The sequence below is a fragment of the Nansenia antarctica genome (assembly GCF_963989245.1).
Source record: "Nansenia antarctica genome assembly, chromosome: 19".
NCBI lineage: Eukaryota > Metazoa > Chordata > Actinopteri > Argentiniformes > Microstomatidae > Nansenia > Nansenia antarctica.
The window spans coordinates 1591332-1612033 of NC_137692.1; the positions used below are offsets into that span (position 1 = coordinate 1591332).

General features: G+C 47.9%; 1 protein-coding gene across 1 annotated transcript in view; it reads left to right on the forward strand.

The window, feature by feature from the left end:
- LOC308173723 (cadherin-12-like) overlaps positions 1–20702 on the forward strand; it is a gene marked incomplete at both ends in the record, with an annotated part of 83692 nt that overhangs the window by 41818 nt on the left and 21172 nt on the right. The window contains 2 exons of the mRNA XM_080548766.1: positions 14558–14811; positions 17738–17874. Coding sequence (XP_080404892.1) covers positions 14558–14811; positions 17738–17874 — 391 coding nt within the window. The remainder of the gene's footprint in view (positions 1–14557; positions 14812–17737; positions 17875–20702) is intronic.

The following is a 20702-nucleotide window of genomic DNA, read 5'->3' on the forward strand; positions in this document are numbered from 1 at the left end:
CCAGTGTCTCAGAGCTCATCCCGCGGCTAACCCTCTCCTATTAGAGTGGCAGTGTGAGTCGCTCACAGTCACTCCCGCTCCTGCGGTGTGGATCGGGGGGGGGGGGGGGGGCTGCTGGCAAGTCTTTCAGATGCCACATTACTGCGACGCACAGGGGACAGAGCTGTGAGACGGCCAAGGACACGGCCCAGTGTGACTGATGGGAACACAATAAAGTGAGCATCTCTGTTCCGCAGTGTGAGGGCCACCGGATTCAATGGGACATCAAAATGACTCTCTCCCTGGATGTAAGTGGGGCTGATGAGACGCTCATTGTGCGCCTCGCTCAATTGACCGGTGATGTCACGGTGGGAGATGGAGGACTCGTACCACCGTACCTCACAATCACTAGGACTTTGCGGAGGTGTCAGTCAACGGTCGAGATGACCCCGCGAGAAAACGAGCTCGCTTAACAACAAAAGACTATTCGATCAGCCCCCAGACCAATGAGCGATTGATCATTATAGGATGGCTCCACTGAATTGGCCATGAAGGCCATGAAGCTTCAGTTCCCTATCGATACTCTACATCGGTTGTTGTTGTGGTTGTTGTTGTTGTTGTTGTTGTTGTTGTTGTGTATGGCAGTTGAGGTGATGAACACGGTTCGGATTAAAGATCTGTTGTGTGATGTTGTGTTTACTAGCCTGCCTGGCTTTGATTCTCTGCCATGGGGGGATAAGTCATGTGAGGGGGGGGTTAATGATTTATCATTGACATTGTGCATAGAGTATAGTACATAATACTAAATGGGATTTATGACTCAAGCTCTTCTGAAAGATGAAACAGTGCTGCTCTTTTTTTGTTCCCTTTCATCTTCAGCATGCCCTCTTCGGGTGATACCTGCGTTTAGCGTTAACAGGTGTATCAGTCTGCTAATGATGAACTGTGTTATGATAAAGTGTCTGATGCATAATTATATGAAAGGGTTAGGGTTAGGGGTGAGAGAGGGGGGGGGGGGTAGGGGACGGGGGCAGGGCATTGAAGATCTGTTGTTGTTCCATTGAACTCCATAGAAGCAAACTGAAGGGCTATTAAAAATGTATCATCCTGTTTCCGCTCCTAAATAAAGCACCAGGGAGTAACAGGGCTGAAAAAGGCATGTTAATAAAACACATTCACAGAGGGGGGGGTAAAGACCTGGGGGTGAAGCCAAAAGATTACTTAAGAAATCAATGCTCGAAATAAACAGTGCATCCCAAATAAACACTCTTCACAGTTTAGAGACTGTATAACCCGATTTTAAATAATTACCACAAACACGTCTCTTGTATTTTTTTAAAGATGTTGAATCAGACATATTTTCAACACATTTTCAAAGCTTATAAGTCGCTAACTTCAAACATAAGTATATTGACTTTTGTAGCTAGGAGATTGTTATGCCCTGATTAGTAAGCCTCCATTCAGAATTAACAAATTCCCTTGGATCAGAACATCTGGAATTGAAAAAACCTTGGTTCCTTTATTCAGTATCACCACCAGTGCAACGAAGGTGTACATTTGCATATCAAAGGGCTTTGCCACTGCGTCTAGAATTTCAAGCATGTACTGTTGTGATGTTGAAGAGCAGCGGCACTGACGTGAGAGGAAGTCTGTCTGTCCTTTTTACAAATGCTGCTCTGTCGAGACCATACCTCCTGCCTCTCAGTGTCCATAAAAAAATCGGCATGAAATATGAATACCAATTTGTGTCGTAATGAGGTACTTCGAACATGTGGAACACTACAATGTACTGTATTTACCCACAAGACATCAGTAAGTAGGGCATGGTTTTAGATGAGAGGATACATTCTGACAGAAACTAATGATTGGCTATTTTTCCTGCATGAGAGTTTCCGCATGGACTCCAGATCTGATTTGATTGACTGAATCTGAGTTGATTCTTTCGAACTCAAAGCGTTGTCACATTAGCGATTTCTCTCATTAACCTGTTATGTTTCTCAATAGGTTCTGTTATGTTTCTCAATAGGTTCTGGGTGTACACAATAATGTCGGATCCAGGTGCGGTGTAAGTAAAGAATGAGACGGAGATGTAATAAAATAAAGATTCTCTTTACTGAGACGTATGATTCATAGGTACAAACATAAACTCTTAGCCGGACAACAAAAAGGGGAGCAGTAGGGCTCAGCACGTAGGTAATAATAACTCAGGCACTGCGGTCAATAACAAAGTGCACGAAAACTAAAGATTGAGCAAAGGGCTCCAAAGGCGGTACAAGGTTGCAAACCAGCAAACAAAGTCAAAGTTCAAATTACGTTCCGGGTAACGGATACGTGAAGTGGTAATACATACACAGGGTTCTGAAGCATTCCATACGGTGTAACACAAGTGATCGACTGACAAGGGAACGAGGAAATGGGACACACCTAAATACACTGACAAACACTCACAGGTGACAACAATCATTCGATAATTAGTCCAGGGCTGGAGCACTGTCGCTCTTCGACCAGTAGGGGCGATGGGGAGTCCTCTTCGCTGACCCCCCTTGTAACATTAACCCAGTCGCTCGCTTATTACCCCTCTTCACCCCCATTTTGTTCCCTTTTCAAGCTTTTTGGAGGAAGCCATTAACGCTAGATACCTGGCAATGTCGGGTCTGTCACAAAAGTCAGACTCATTAAAAAGGGCAATGAAGTTCTTGACATTCTTCTGTACCTAACCTTGGCATGTTAATCCGTCGGCTACATTTGACATGTAATCATGGTGGATGTCTCTATGTTATGATAAGAGTGTTCAAATGCCTCCTGTTATACCAATATTATAGGCGAAACTGCTGGCAGCTGCTTGTGTTTTCCTACTGTGACATTATGCTATTGTTGGCTGTTGACTATGCTAATACAAGCTAATGCTAATATCCATACCTTGGAAAATACAGTGTACAGGAAGAGCGTTGGTGCACTAAGTAAAGGTAGAAGCAGTAAACTCTGTTTCACACTACATAGCTGCAGGAATTTTGGGGGCAAGTCATGGAAATCGATCATGCTCTATTTGTATAAGATCTTTAGTAGTTATCTTTAGCAAAATAAGATGAGACAAAAATGAATGTATCTAGTTATTTGACAACCTGTATAAAGTATGCTCTATACTGTACACATACACTACTATTAATCTGAAGTAAAATACAGTATTTATTGAATGTCAATTACTGTTTCTATAACAACATTTTCCTTTTTTTTTGATGGTCATTTCTTTGGAACACTCACTTTATATTTCCATAGCTGGTCATGAGTAATGGAGGCCCTCATCACATGGCCCTCCATCCTACAGTAATTGCGGTGATGCAGTGTGAGGAGGTGGAGTGTCAAACCTCCCCTGGTCGCCAGTGAAAGTATGTCTAATGAGGCCTATACAGTACCTGCTACCCACCTCCACGGCGTCCCTCCACCTGCGTGGAGATTTCAGCTGAGCTATGCATCGCAGTGTTTCCATGTGTTGGTGCCTGCACACATATGACACATAGGGACAATTTATTTTGGTTTGTTTCCAGAGAAACCAGCCCACACATACAGTATAGACACATAAAAACCTGAGAAACACACACTTTGACATAATCAAACTGTAACCAGGGAGTAGCTAAAGGACTGTAGAATTTTAGGAAGGGCTGGTTATCTAACTAACTCTGAGCTAAATCGGCAGTGTAGGAGGATAGAGGCAGGGGGCGCCAGCAACCCTTTAGACTAGCATATCACAGTTATATATATATCATATATTATAATACAAGCTATAACTCAGTTAATCACACTATAAGACAATACTTAAACCCAATACTAGATTTGCTGTTAAACTAAACAATACAGACAACTAAACACACAGCAATGTATCAAATATAAACAAACACATTTATTTATACAAATTATATATACATCCCAATATACTCCCTCCCCGCCGGCCACACACACACTCACTCACTCACTCACACACAGTACCTGGCCTGAAAAGGCTTAGAGTCCCGGACTGAGAATGAGCGCGTTGAGGCCTGGTTGGAGCTCGTATGTGATTCGAGGAAGGCAGCAGATAAGGGGGGGGAGTGACGTTGCAATTTGAAGGGAAAGGGGCGTCTTCGTAGCAAACGACGAGGTGTGAATGGCTCAGGTCCGGTGGTCCACGGTCAGCTCCGGTGGTGTTAGCGGTCGGTCGCAATCCACCTCGGAGGCGACGGCTTTGTTTGGCCTTGGTCTCGCTATGCGCCAACGTTAGCAGCCGGCGGCTAGCAAGGCTGGCTAACGGTGACACAGCTAAACTGGGCTAGCGCTGTTAACTCACCAAACTCCGAACTCCCGCGGCGATGCGGGTAGCCAGTGATCCACTATTAACAGTCGATGCTAAAGGCAGGTCTCCTAGACAGCATCACACAGCACACCGCAATGAGTTCACCCTGACGAGGCTGAATTCAGCTATGCTTGGTCGACTCCGTGACCGACAGGAGCAACCTCTCATTCATCTTCACTCTAACGCACAGACCACCTCCGTAGCTATATATACCAACCGGACATACATCAAGTCACGTACGCCAATCAAAACCACGCCCACTAATCTGGCGCTTGCACAATACTGAACAAATCTAATACAGAACTTATACAATTACAATAACAATACATACACCTTCATGAAAACGTACATGAATAGTATGGAAAATAATTAAGGAAATAACAGGGGCAAAATAGGGCTGATTTGGGGAAACTAACTGGCTCTAAATTGTGGGCCTTCATAACAGCCGCCCCATGAAACCCTCGGTTTCATTTAACTATGGAAGGCACACTGGCTAGGCTGCTCTAGCAGCGTGAGGTATGAGGTGATAGTGTCCTTTGTAATTTGAGGGAGCTCAATCAGGCGTGCCACAGGTCGGGTGTAAGTGCGACCACCAACGTCCACGATGGCCGTCCGCACCCTTCCATCCGGACCCGGCAGGACCTTGGTCACTCTGCCTGTCTGCCAGGCGGCGCGTGGAAGGGACTGGTCGATCACCAGTACCACGGCACCTTCGGACAAGTTGTCTCTCTCCCTCGTCCACTTCTGCCTGACTTGCAGGGTCGGCAGGTAGTGCAGTATGAACTGCCTCCAAAACTGGTCCGCGAGCACCTGGCTGTGCCTCCACCATCTTCTTCCGGTGAGCTCTGCAGGGTCGTAGACTACCTGAGGCAGTGCAGAGTCTCGCCGCCCCATCAGCAAGAAGTTGGGCGTAATGGGATCCAGATCTGCTACATCACTGGAGGTATAGCCTAGGGGCCGGGAGTTCAAGATGCCCTCAATCTCTGCTAGTACAGTCTCGAGCACCTCATCGGTAGGCACCTTCTGTCCGAGAATGGTACGTAGGACGTTCTTTACTGAGCGAATCTCCCGCTCCCAGGCTCCCCCGAAGTGTGGAGCATTTGGGGGGTTGAACTCAAACTTCACTTGCTGGGAGGCGAGTCTGTCACGGGCCTCCTCAGTCATCGCAGCGTAGCTCGCCCTCAGCTCGGCCTCACCACCGACGAAGTTGGTGCCTCTGTCCGACCGGAGGGTCTTAGGGGTCCCTCGCCTGGAGGTGAACCTCTTGAAGGACATGAGGAAGCTGTCGCTTGTGAGCTGGTGCAGAACTTCAAGGTGCATTGCTCTCGTCGTCAGGCACGTGTAGATGATGCCCCACCGCTTTTCGGAGGCTCGCCGGTTTCGGACTAGGAGTGGCCCGAAACAGTCGACCCCAGTAGAGTGGAACGGAGCCTGTCTCAGTCGCAGCCGGTCCTCGGGCAGATCGGACATCATGGGCTGCGGCGGCGTGGCTCGCCACCTCTGGCAGTCCGAGCAGGACCTTTGATATCTCCGTACCGCCTCCCGTCCATGGAGTATCCAGAATCTCCGTCGTACCTCCGCGAAGACACGCTCTCCACCCGCGTGCTGCACTTTGTCATCATGGTGCTTGATGACCAATCTGGTGACCTGATGCTTAGTGGGAAGCACGATGGGATGCTTCGTGTCTAGGTCTAGATCTTGAGCGCGGCGCAGTCTGCCACCCACGCGAATGAGAACACCGTCGAGCTCTGGAGCTAAGCCGCGGAGTCTACTGTCCGAGGGGATCGGCTTCCCTTTCTCGAGACACTCCAGCTCTCGGGAGAAGGCATCCTGTTGGGCACTCTGCAGCACCAGGAGCTCCGCCGCGGTGTAATCTTCGGCGCTGAGCGTAGTATCTAGGGGTAGACCGGCCTTGGAGCAGAACATCCTCTTCTGCAGCTCTTCGAGCGTCTCACACTCCTCTCCCGGAGTAGTCTCAGGGTCTACGACCTGGGTGGCTCCGCAGAACAACGTCTTACGCAGCTCTTTGTCCTCTCTGTCTTCTGCTAACGCCGGCGTGGCTGGCCACTCTGACTCCCGCTCCTGTAGGAAGTCTGGTCCCGTGTGATACAGGTGGGGCTCAGCCAGATCCTGGAGAGTTGCCCCTCTCGTGATGACGTCAGCAGGGTTCCTCTTGGTGTCTACATAACGCCAGCAGTTCACCTCAGTCAACTCCAGAATCTCTGCGACTCGGGTGCCCACGAACACCTTATACCGACATGAGCTGGACTTCAACCACTGGAGGACGGTAGTTGAGTCTGACCACATGGTGACGCTCATCAGAGGTAGCTGGAGCTCGTCGAGCAGGAACCTTCCCAGTTGCGCGCCGTTCAGGGCAGCACACAGCTCCAGTCTTGGGATGGACTGTTGCTTTTTCGGCGCCACTCGGGAACGTGCCAGGACAAACGAGACGTGGACTTCACCTCCAAGCTCTGCCGCTCTGACGTATGCCACGGACCCGTACGCCATCTCCGAGGCGTCGCAGAATACATGTAGCGTGATGACACTCCTCTCTAGGTCCGTGGAGGGAGGGAAGTAGCTCCGCTGCAGCTTGATGTGCTGGAGAGTGGGAAGTTCCTGCTCCCAGGCCTTCCACTTCTCTTCTAGGTGACGAGGCAGAGGATCGTCCCATCCTCGTTCTTGGGCCCACAGCTCCCGGACAAGCACCTTGGCCATCGTCGTGAAGGGAGCGATATATCCCAGTGGGTCGTACTGGCTCGCTAGAGTGCTGTATATCGTTCTCATCGTGACGCGTTGGGGCTTGGCAGGCTTATTGCGATAGCGTAGAGTGTCGGTCTGGAACTGCCAGATAAGTCCGAGCGTCATCTCCTGAGCATCATCTGGTGAGTGAGAGACCCAAGCCTCGCTGCTGGTCGAGGTGGCCTCCTCCGGGAGGTCTCTGATGACTTGCGGGTCGTTGCTGGCCCACTGGCAGATCTCAAATCCACCCTCCTGGAGATGAGCACGCAGGTCCTGGACTAGCTGGCGGGCTTCCGTGGCTGTCTTCGAACTGTGGAGGCAGTTGTCCACGTAAAAGCTCTTATGGACGGCGTCAAACCCTCCAGGAGGTGCCGTCTCCTGCGCGGCGTGAGTCTGTAGCGCATAGGTGGCGCAACAGGGGCTGCAGGTTGTCCCGAAGGGTAGCACCTCCCACTGGTAGATAGAGGGGTCGGGGTCGCTCGGGTCCTCTCTCCAGAGAAACCTCATGAGTGGCTTGTCTTCCTCCAACATCCTGACCTGGTGAAACATTCGCTTAATGTCACCACTGACTGCGATCGGCTGCTGACGGAATCGCACCAGAACTCCCAAGAGGGCTGGGGTCAAGGTTGGACCAGGGAGAAGATAGTGGTTGAGGTTGAGCTTCCCCACCTGGTAGCTACAGTTGAAGACCACTCGGTTCTTCCCGTTGTGGTGAACATTGTGGTGCGGGAGGTACCAAGACTCGGCACTCTGGTTCGCCTCGGCTGGCTCAAGCTTCTTCACCAGACCGGACTCCGTCAGTTTCTTCATCTCCGTTCTGTAAGAAGCAGCAAGGACCTCGTCCTTCCTCATACGCTTCTCAGTGCTGGTCAGACACTGTAGGACGGTTCGAGGGGATACTCGAAACTCTGGCATGGGTTCTCTTCGGAGTAGTGGTGTGACGTATCTCTTCACGCCCTGGACTTCGATACGCACTGTCTTTGCTTTAAGGAGGTCTATGGCGTAGACGTCCTCCTTTGACCGTACGTAGAGCTTCTCATTCTTGTAGGGCGCAACGTCTAGCGTCCACAGCTTCTGGACGTTGTCTAGTAGCGCCGCATTCATGGAGTCCACACTGGTGTGAAGGCAGTTGATGGTCTGCACTTCTTCGGTTCGGACATGGAGGGATGACGTAGCTCTCCCGTCTCTATCTCTCCACTCGGTAGCGCCTTGGAGGGCCCACCCAAGCGCAGTCTTAACAGCCATCGGGCAGCCTCGTGGTCCTCTCAGCGGAGGACGGAGCGACACGATCAGTGCAGCGTTGTCCGAGCCGATGAGAAGGGTTGGCTCCGCTCCTTCTATCGGATGTAGGTCTACTCGCCGTAGGTGGGAATATCTTGCGCGTAATCTCTCCAGGGGGTAGTCGTAGCGGGAGAGCGCTAGCTGGTCTGCGGTGAAGACATTCTGAAGCCGATATCTGTCCGACGGCCGCCCCGCCGGGGAGATAGAGAAGTTGATTCTCGCCCCGGTGACCTCTTTAAGGTCGCGACGTATCGTGCGCAGAGTCAGCTTCTCCTCAGTCCCTTGGAGCCCCAACTGGCGCACTGCCTCCTGGAGAAGGATGGTCCGTTCCGACCCGTCGTCTAGAACGGCGTACGTGTCGTACACAGCGTTGTTGTGGTGAAGTCGGACCTTCACCACCTTCAGTAGGACCTTGGAGCCACTGCTCTGGGTTGGGTCTAGATAGTAGACAGGTGTTTCCTCTTCCGGTGCGCTACCGGACCTAGGGCTTCTGGTGCCCTCCGTGGACCTGGCGAGGGAGACCTCGTGTAGGATGTTGAGGTGGACCTCCTCACAGCGGTTGCACTTTCTCCTCAAGGTGCAGTTCTTAGCCAGATGGTCGCGCCCACAGTTCCAGCACCTCTTGTTCTCCTCGAGCCACCTCTGCTTGGCCTCGGTACTCAGGTTGTTGAAGTCACTGCACTCATTGAACCAGTGCTCGCTGGTGCAGTACGGACATGGCGGTGGACCTCTCCGTCCCTTTTGAGGGGGTTGAGAGGAATCCTTTCCCTCAGGTCGGGCTTTCCTCTCTCTCCGAGGCTCCTCCTCCGTGTGCAGCACTCCTACTGGGCGTCCTCTGTTCGAGCTCGGCCTGTCCCAGCGGTCTCCCTTCTCCCTCTCCTTCTTCGGCTCAGCGTAACCCATGGCGTCTACGTTGGTGTCATGCACTTCCTCCAGTAGGAACTCCGCGAAGGCAGCCATGCTCAGACCCAACTTCCCGGGGTTACGAACGCGCTGCTGTCGCCGGAACCTCTCCTGCCGGAAGCGTGGGATCTTGCGGAGCAGCCGCTCTACGTTGGAGGTGCTGTTGATCTCGCTGGCGCCAGCTGGGCCCTGCGTCTTCAGCATTCCAACCAAGGTGTGCACGCGGAGCGCGAAGTCATCCAGCGCCCGTTCATCCTTGATGGGGGCCTGCTGTTCGAGGGCTTGCAGTTCAGCAAGGGCGTGGTTCCAGGGACGACCGTAGCGGGCATCCAAGTCGGCGAGCGCTCTGGTGTAAGGTGTCGGTGCGGAGGCATGGGCCAGAACCATGTTGTGGGCTCTGGGGTTCCTCACATGCTGAAGGAGAATCGCATATTTGTAGGACTCTGAGCAGGAGTCGTCCAAGAGCGTGTCTAGGCAGATGCGTAGTTCCACATACTGGCTCCTGTCCTCGTCCTTGAAGAAGGGGAACTTGGGTCCCTCCACCTGGGGAAACATCCTGTAGTGGATGATCGGGGCTGGAGTGACGGTCTGGGTGTCCGGCCTGCATGCCTTTTGGTTCACTGGAGGACCTAGGGGTGTGCTACGCTCTTGGGGAATGGCTCCCCTCCCGGGCAGCGACGCTGGCTCCCTCTGGGCCGCGTAGCGGTCGGGTCCCTGGTCCTCTTCCTTCAAGGTGGTCAGCTGGGCCTGTAGTTGGACAGTCATGGCGGGGGTCATGGAGCCATCGGCGGGGGGTTCAGGAGATGGCACTCGAGAGGGCCGTGCGGATGATGCTCTGGAGCTACGGGCCGACGGAGCTCTGCTGATGCACACGTCGCGCATGGTCTGCATCACTGCCTCCATCTTCTCCGCGTGCAGTTGCTCTCTCTCCATCTGGAGGCGGTCGCGCTCCATCTGGAGGCGTTCACGTTCTAGCGCCTCCTGGCGCTGCCTCTCCGCCGCGCGTTCCGCCCCCTCCATCTGGAGGCGCTCGCGCTCGAACTGGATGCGTTCCCTCTCTAACGCCTCCTGGCGCTGTCTCTCCGCCGCACGTTCCGCTCCTTCCATCTGGAGGCGTTCCCGCTCTAACGCCATCTCGGCCTGTTGGCGCATACATTCTGACAGCGCGGCACTACTCCCTCTGGAGTGCATGCTATCCGCCCCAGAGGCAGAACTGCCCACGGAAACCCTGGACCGGGAGGAAGCCACTGAACGGCAGGAGCTAGGTCTCGAGCGCGCCGTACTGGGAGGCAGATCGTTAAGGCTGAGGCCCTCCCTCTTCCGCCCGCAGGCGCTGTCAGACCGGGCCTCTCCTTCCTGCTCTTCCGTTTCTACGGCAAAACCCTGCTGTTCTGCCATCTCATCCTCAGGCTGGTGCTCTTTGATGGCTGTCTCGGTGCTAGCCACCCGCGCGCCGGCGGACACCTCGGCCTCTCCGACCACTGTATCCCGTGGAGTGCGCTCCTCACTACCACTCAGTGAGCTTTCGAGCTCAAGCTCATACTCTTGTAACCTCTGAGGCAACCGCGGGACTCTCTGTGGTCGTGGCTCTGGCTCAGGGGGCGGAGAAGGGGGGGTAACTGTCTTGTCTGGTTGGCTGCGCTCAGCCATGCTATCACTACACAACCTATCCGGCTCGAAGGACCAATTGTAACCAGGGAGTAGCTAAAGGACTGTAGAATTTTAGGAAGGGCTGGTTATCTAACTAACTCTGAGCTAAATCGGCAGTGTAGGAGGATAGAGGCAGGGGGCGCCAGCAACCCTTTAGACTAGCATATCACAGTTATATATATATCATATATTATAATACAAGCTATAACTCAGTTAATCACACTATAAGACAATACTTAAACCCAATACTAGATTTGCTGTTAAACTAAACAATACAGACAACTAAACACACAGCAATGTATCAAATATAAACAAACACATTTATTTATACAAATTATATATACATCCCAATATACTCCCTCCCCGCCGGCCACACACACACTCACTCACTCACTCACACACAGTACCTGGCCTGAAAAGGCTTAGAGTCCCGGACTGAGAATGAGCGCGTTGAGGCCTGGTTGGAGCTCGTATGTGATTCGAGGAAGGCAGCAGATAAGGGGGGGGAGTGACGTTGCAATTTGAAGGGAAAGGGGCGTCTTCGTAGCAAACGACGAGGTGTGAATGGCTCAGGTCCGGTGGTCCACGGTCAGCTCCGGTGGTGTTAGCGGTCGGTCGCAATCCACCTCGGAGGCGACGGCTTTGTTTGGCCTTGGTCTCGCTATGCGCCAACGTTAGCAGCCGGCGGCTAGCAAGGCTGGCTAACGGTGACACAGCTAAACTGGGCTAGCGCTGTTAACTCACCAAACTCCGAACTCCCGCGGCGATGCGGGTAGCCAGTGATCCACTATTAACAGTCGATGCTAAAGGCAGGTCTCCTAGACAGCATCACACAGCACACCGCAATGAGTTCACCCTGACGAGGCTGAATTCAGCTATGCTTGGTCGACTCCGTGACCGACAGGAGCAACCTCTCATTCATCTTCACTCTAACGCACAGACCACCTCCGTAGCTATATATACCAACCGGACATACATCAAGTCACGTACGCCAATCAAAACCACGCCCACTAATCTGGCGCTTGCACAATACTGAACAAATCTAAGACAGAACTTATACAATTACAATAACAATACATACACCTTCATGAAAACGTACATGAATAGTATGGAAAATAATTAAGGAAATAACAGGGGCAAAATAGGGCTGATTTGGGGAAACTAACTGGCTCTAAATTGTGGGCCTTCATAACACAAACTGTATTCATGATAGTGAGCTTTCACTGTACACTGTACAGCGAGTGGCACTTCCAAAATGAGCCGTAGGGGTAGGGAAAGGGAATCTGGATCGGGGGGCTTTAGTGACCGAGACAAAAAGTGCTTGGAAGACCCTGATCTTCTCTGTTCCTGAGAATGATTGAGTGGGACTGAGTGTATTTCCTCTAGAAGACCCTGATCTTCTCTGTTCCTGAGAATGATTGAGTGGGACTGAGTGTATTTCCTCTAGAAGATCCTCTTGCTTGTGGCCAGTCAGTTGCATCTGGCTCACTGTAATCAAACCAATCATTCTGGTTGATGGTCAATGATTGCTCTCAGATTGGCTTGGCTTCACTTCTGTGTCCGACGCCGGCTATGGCGCCGAGGCTACGGGACCATGGAGATTGAGGTAAGACGGCGACCCTGAGTAACATCTGCCATCGCAGCGCAGCAATCTTAGAACCACAGAGCATCTTAGGTTTTCGAATCATTTGACACTGCTTAGCTATAATAGAAGGAAGATAAGTATAATGTATGCTACGCACCAGGGGAGACCGGTGAGGTGGGATCAGGGGATGGCGGATCATTCCATTCCATGCATCACAATGAGCCTATCCTCCATATGTTTCTACCTCCACCTGCCTCCATGGGTACGTGCCACCGATACAAGACATGTATACATTCTCTCTCACAGGAAGTGGATTACGGTGAAAACATCCACTGCCTCTCTTTACACTTTCTGCCTCTTCAAAAGAGCACTTTTTTTTCCCCTTAGCTATTACCAGATGTTTTTCACTGGGTGTCAAATGGAAGTTAAATATTCCTAAGGATGTATCAACCTGGGGAAGGGTTAGACAGCGTTGCTCCCATAGTGTAAGGTGTTAGTCATTTTGAAATACACAGAAAGGGTTACGTCTCTCGTGTGGCTGAAGGCCAGTGAGGCGTGACCAGGCTCTGTGAGTGCGGTCCGTCACACATGAGAGGGCAGGAGACGGACATGGAGACGGACATGGACGTCACCACTGTTGGGTGTTTACACCGTGGCTGCAGACATGCGGTGGTTGCTGAAGTACTCTCAACTCAGACTAATTGACCCCGTGCAGACATGTCAGAGACAGATTGTGTGGAACACATGAACCGGTAAGCCGATGGTTATAGAGAGCTATCATATAGGGTTGAAGTTCTATGAAACCATAAAATACAGCAGCTCGATATTCTCACGGAGGGCAGTGCGTTAAGTCCTGACACATAGTGACACGGTCATTCTCAAGTCCCTAACCCTTTTTTATTTTTTTCATATTACGAAAGTTTTAAATGTTGAAGAGTCCACTCAATATAACAAACAACAGTTTTAGGTTAAATAAATATGGATTACTTCTCATTTGTGAATTGGATTCACTGGCTGGCTTCCCATCCCTGTTTCAGGCTACTGGGTTAGTAATACAAGACGTAAACAAACGTAGGTTTTAGGACGTGTTCAAAAGTAAGCACTGTGTGATCATCTAATTATGTGTAGATGTGTCTTTAGCATGTCGATGTTCTATCAGCATGTTGTGATATGGGACAGCAGCTGATGAAACCGCGAACAAGTCGGCAGCCGATTAAATGTTCAGACTTTTATTCTGGAAAAATGTAAATACATTTCAGTGTTGTTGAAAATCATTGACACATTCGCTAATCAACTAACACAGCTTGTTTTGTGAGCCTGCTAACAATGTAAAGTAGTGTTATAGTTAACTAGTGGGGATTACTCACCAAATCCATGTCCAAGCAATGTTTTGGCTTGACTAGCGAGTGTGTCGTTGATTTTTTTGAATGACACATATTTACATTTTTCAGAATAAAAATCTGAACATTTTGATTGTTTGGCGACTTGTTCCCGGTTTCACCAGCTGCTGTCACATACAGTATAATCCTGAACAAAACCTGATATTATTGTAATTTCTCAACTAATGTGTGAATCTTGAATAAAGTCTTGGTAGACTTGTGAAGTCGACAACAGAGTTATAAGATTGTCCGGTGTTTCCCCCCTGCACACCGTATACAGATGTGAAATGCTGCTGGAAGCCCCCACGAGGTGGTGAGACGAACTGTGAAGGATGTTTGAAGAAATAATGGTTTTCCTTAGCAGATACATGCCAAGCATGTAGATTGGCAAAATCATGTTTATTATAGCAGCTCATGAATTGCAGATTCACACATTTCTCACAGTACGGGGAAACAGAGGGAAATGTTTTAGCACAGTCTATCATAAACTAACATATCCAGTATGCTCAACAATGCTTCCTGGTGGTTGTTTTGACAAGGTGAATGACCGACAAAAAAGTAGCCGTTCGCGAGCTGACACGACAACACCTCACCAGTGTTGTCTAAAGCTCTAACGCTTTTTAGAGCTATAAACTTTAAAGCTCTAAACCTCTGCCAACCGCACACAGGTCCTATTTCATCTGAATAATGTTTTCTTTTCCTTTCTCCTTTCAGCCCCTGGACTATGAAACCAAAAAGGCCTACACCTTTAAGGTAGATGCATCCAATGCTCATCTCGATCCTCGTTTTCATAGCTTCGGGGCCTTTAAGGACACAGCCACAGTCAAGATTAACGTTTTGGACGTGGATGAGCCCCCAGTGTTCAATAAGCCCACCTACATGATGGATGTGTATGAGGACACTCCTGTAGGCACCATCATCGGAGCTGTGACAGCACAGGACTTGGATGCAAGCAACAGTCCAGTCAGGTAAAATCTCCACTTTTGTGTGCACAAAGATACTGTGAAAATGTGGTCCTTAGGTCCCTTCAAGGCTAGTCCTTCAAGGCGAGGACCCACATGATTTAGAGGTTTTTATTCTAACCCAGAACGTACACACCTGATTCAATTAGTATACTCGATGACCCTCTCACTCTCTCTCACATGTATATGTGTGTTTACACATACACACACACACACTCTAATGCTTAAAATAAAGCCTGCGCACAGAGAGTAGACAATAGTGTCCCGTGCACTGATGAAACAAAGTGCATTGTTTAAAAATGTATGAACTATATTTGTCTTCGCATTCTATTAGTTATTTTTGCTCAGATAGTTTTGGAGGTCTACAGTGATGCTTTTCCAACTCCTCCATAAAACCCAAATGGTAACAGAAAGCCTGTTGCGTCAAGTATGGTGTTTGTTTTTATATGAATATTTAATCCCGTAAAAGACAATAGAATGGACAAGGCAGATGTTTGTTGTATAGAAAGGTTGCGAACTGTTTTAGGTTTTTCACTCAGAGTGTGTTCATTATTCAAGCGACTGCACAATTGACATTGTTCATTTTTATAACGTCAGTGACAATACTTCCATTCTCAACTCCAAAACAATAGTCCCGATAACCTACCATGCATAGGGAATCATGCTTTTAGAGTTGGACTCAAAACAACCCCACTGTTTAGAAGAGCAGAAATAGGTCCTCTCTCTAATTGAAGAAACAAAACACAGCATAAATACTGCATGTGTACATTACTCCAGGCTACTTCAAACCACAACCCAAAGTTCATATGAAGTCGATGGATTGCACCTGTGTTACCTATCTGACACGACAAGAGGTCTGAAAGAAAGTTAAAGAAGAGTTCAATACCTGCACTCACTCATACACACGCAGCACCTTTATCATATACCTACATCCATGTGTATGGTAGCACAGAGGACAACATGGCCATAGATAGGTAACATCCTAATATCGTGACGTTAGAAATATAAGGTTCTATCTCCATTTTTGTAAAAATTTAGTTTTTTACATAATCTGATCCATTAGGTGTTTATTAATGCCTGTGTGGTGTTATTTTAAAAATGTTGACATAGTAATTAGAGTTAGTAATTCATAAAATACAAAGGTTCCATCTCACAAAACATAATGGAATGTAAAAACGTTGACGCTCAATATCTCTGAACTACCCTAAACGGAGATAGAACCTTATAATTCTAAGCTCACGATATGTTGATAGATTACACAGCATGATCACAATACACTCACCAAAAACGTCATTAGGAACACCTGTACACCTTCTCATTCATTCAGGTGGTGTAACAGTGTGGGGAATGTTTTCATGGCACACTTTGGGCAATGAATCATCTCTTGAAAGCCACAGCCTATTTGAGTATTTGTTGTTGACCATGTGCATATCTCTTCATGGCCACAACGTACCCATCTTCTGCTTCCAGCATGATAATGCACCATGTCACAAAGCAAAAGTCGTCTCAAACTGGTTTCATGAACAAGCCAAAGAGTTCAGTGTTCTTCAGTGGCCTTCCCAGTCACTGGATCTGAATCCAATAAATGAATAAAGTGAGTGTGAGTGTAGATTTATCTGAAATATAAGCTCCAAAGAGAAAGCTGTGTGACTGTGGATTATTATTACTTTGCTTCTTTCTTCTTATATTAGTGTGCCTTTGATTCATTTCTAAAGGTTTTTATTGATTAAAATATGACTAGAGGGTGATGATTAACATTTATACTTTCAGATCTTGTCAATTTAATTGCACCTTTCATTTCGTTTCATGTCACATGAAAGGCTGCAAGAAGTCATTCTGTCTTTGCATGTCAGCATCATAGATGTTAGGTTTCAAATCATTGAGAAATGAGGTCCAATACCTGCAATACATGTTATTTGTTGAAATCATCATTATTTCTTTTTAGAGAAAACTGTATATTCAAAAAGAAAAATAGGAAACGGGAACAGAATTCAATGTAAAAACTAAACTGATGAGACAAGCTGAGATTTGGTGAAAACTAGGGGCTATTCCCAAAGGATCGTTTACACACCTTCACCCCTTTGAACCAGAGATCAGAGTTTTGAGTTTAATATTCATCAAAGAAACAAACCCTGAACAGCTCTGGCTGAATCAGGTCTACTTCAAGGCTCCCAACAAAACAAGGTTAAAGAGATTGCTGTGATAATTGGACATTTAAATAGAAAATATATGGTGGAACGTTATACTGTAGGAGGGAGCGTATCCTGCACACTAATCCATATGAAGACCAGTAGGAGATGCCCATGTTTGGGCATCTCGGTGGGTAGTGGTGGTCTAGTGGATAGTGAGTTGGACTTGGGATCGGAAGGTTGTGAGTTCAAATCCCGCCTGAAACCACACCACTACTAGTGTGCCCTTGGGTAAGGCACTTAGCCCTCAGTTACTCCAGGGGGAATGTCCCTGTAATTCGTAATTGTAAGTCGCTTTGGATAAAAGCGTCTGCTAAATGGCAAAATTATTATTAAATTACAATTATTATGTTTACTGTACTGTGTGTCTCTGACTGTAGGAGCTGCGGTATTACTAACAGAACAGCGTTACACATTCAGGGTATAGCTAGTACAGTGTTTGAACTTCATAAAAATGGCATATAACCTTTTTTGCGATGGGTCTGTAAAGAGTGTTGACTTTACTCTGAAAAAATGTTGGGCAGTAAAAGCAAGATGTGACCCCATGACTCAATTGGAATGTATGCTTACCACAGGCAACTTGGTGGAAATGCCCATACTATAAGTCATAAACACTACCTGCTCCAATTATTACACCTACTGTTATTTGCCCATGAGGAAAAATCAAGGTCTATCAATGCTACCCTCTTCTACCCTCTTCTTTATGGTGGAAATGAATCTAATTTAGCAAACTTTTTCTCTAGGTATTCCATTGACTGGAAGAGTGACTTGGACAGCTACTTTGACATTGACCCAGTGGAGGGAACGATTTCCACAAACGAACTCCTGGATAGAGAGAGCATCGCCCAGCACAATATTTCCATTGTGGCGACCAAACTTAGTAAGTATGACAGAAAAATCGATTGTGATTCATAACAGTTTTCATTGTCCTTCCTCCATTGTAATCTGTGTGACGGATTTAACACAGTTTCACTCAAGTCAATAGTGGGTTATGGGCGACCGTAAACCATGATAACTCCCTGGAGCGTGTATCATCAGGATCACAGACACACACACACACACACACACACTGGAGCGTGTATCATCAGGATATTGTCTCCTCTGGCTGCGACCACCTCAACTCTATTTCTTCATTCTCCCCCCTCTCCCTTTTTTACAGCCGCCAATTACACATCTTCCTTGTGTGACGAAACAAATGGAGGACAGTGTTTTCTTGTTAAAATCATATTCGACTAAAAGTGAGGATGTCGTCATGGTTTTCAGTTTGAAAAAAAATATGCATGCATACAAGCCTGTACCAAAAAGCAAATGGTAAAGATATAGAACCCAGTGTTTGTGTTGAGACAGTTTATCTAAACTGTTACTTTAAGTCATCAAGCTAATTATGTTTTCACGAAGGAACTGGAGCAAATTTCTTGATAAATAAGCAAATCCATCGTCATCAAGTCATCAAATCTGCTAAGAGCCGTCAAAGTCATTATCCCAGAGGCAGGCTGGTGCTCAATCAACATTACCCACGCTGTATACCCATTAGTAGGACGGACTGTGAAATAAGGGCCGTTAAAAGTTTAGGGCTTTTATCGCCTTGGAAACTGGTATTAGTCATTTCCCCCTCAAGGTCGTGGTGGTGAAATGCTAATGCTGTCTCTGATGTGGGGGAGGGGACAGGGTGATGGGGGGGCGGGTTGCTGCATCGGGCTCAGCCATTTCTCACACCGGTTTCTCTCCCTGGAACAAACCCAACTACCGTAACCTCACTCTCTAACATACCTAGAACCCTAGAGAGTCTAACTACCCTAACCTGCTCTCTGACATACCTAGAACCCTAGAGAGTCTAACTACCTTAACCTGCTCTCTAACATACCTAGAACCCTAGAGAGTTCGAGACTCCAGAGAGATGGTTTCATTTGGAGAGGAATACATTACGTCCGGGCCTTACTTGAAATATGGACATTGCCTCCGACTCGATACTGGGTTTGCATATAACTCTGTTGCTACTGCCATGGGTGTTCTAGGGGAGTGGTTTCTTTAAACTTCACAGATATTTCAATCAAACTGTAAATGCTTGCGGACCTTTCAATGTAGCCTGTGACTGTCACCGCAACCTATGTGCTTACTCACTGGCTATATGTTTAAATAATAATCTTCCTTTTCTAATGAAACTTTTATTTTCCTGATTTTGGAGGGAAATGTCCAACATATACATAGATTTCTGACATAATAGACGCAGGTACTGTGCCTGTGTATGCCTAAATGTTGAGGGCTCACTGGTCGACAAAGCCTGTGATCGACCTAGTGTTGGCCTGGCACTGCAGTTATGCAGCAAAGATAAAACACCAGCACTAGAGCAGGAGCATATATAAAAGCATGGCTGGATAGACTATCCAGTGATAGTTCAAACAGTTCAAATGGATTGCCTAGAGAACTAGTCCAATTTTGACTCATCTCATCTCAACTTGTGTGTGTGTGTGTGTGTGTGTGTGTGTGTGTGTGTGTGTGTATGTGTGTGTGTGAGTGTGTGTGTGTGTGTGTGAGTGTGTGTATGTGTGTGTGTGTGTATGTGTGTGTGTGAGTGAGTGAGTGTGTGTGTGTGTATATGTCCGTGTGTGTGTGTGTGTGTGTGTGTGTGTGTGTATGTGTGTATGTGTGTATGAGTGTGTGTGTATGTGTGTGTGTGTGTGTGTATGTGTATGCGTATGTGTGTGTGTATGTGTGTATGTGTGTGTGTCTCAGCCTATTGTGTACCTCAAGCTTCCATTTCATGTTGCGATGGTAATCAACAGTTCCGTTTCAAGAAAGCACCTGATAGGTAGATTAAAGGTAGAGATGGGTGCTAATCAAGCGTATTTGTGATTAGTATAACCTGCCTGCACAGCACACGTTCTTAGCATGAGAAAATATTATTTTTCACTCAAGGGTATTGTGTTATATCACTGTCTTAAGACTGATTTGAATATTATAATAATACCACTGCACCATCTAGTGGACAGAAACAAGTGTCACATGTTACAATCGATGAGTAAGTCAGCCCATTGATAGGGTCAGGATCGGAGGTCTGCCTTGCATGAACAACAGACATATTATTGATATATATTCTGCTGACATACTGTATATTCATATCCAGTTATACAGTATGTAGACCTTCACTCTTACCTCAGAGATCACACAACCCCATCTTTCACGGACACAATCTTAAAAGATGTCGAGTTCAATGTTTTTGGAGAAATAAAAACCCTGTGGACTTTGATAGATAAAAAGATCAGAGGTGGCACATAGGATGGAGAAGCAATGTCTACAGTTTCTGCTCACGGAGCATCAGTGTCGGTACGTGTGGCCGGTGTGAAGCAGCAGATCCTACACTCTGTTACTCTGTGTCATTTCTACCTCAGTTGGGAAGATTGCTTTTTCCATCAAGGTCACCGACAGGTCTCTGACTGAGCGGTAGCCGCATCTTCAATACCCCCCCAATACACACACACACACACACACACACACACACACACACACACACACACACACACATACACATACACATACACATACACACACACACACACACACAGGCAGACAGACAGACAGACAGACACACATACACACACACACACATACACACACACACACATACACACACACACACACACACACACACAAACATACACATACACTTACACACACACACACACAGACAGGCAGGCAGGCAGGCAGACA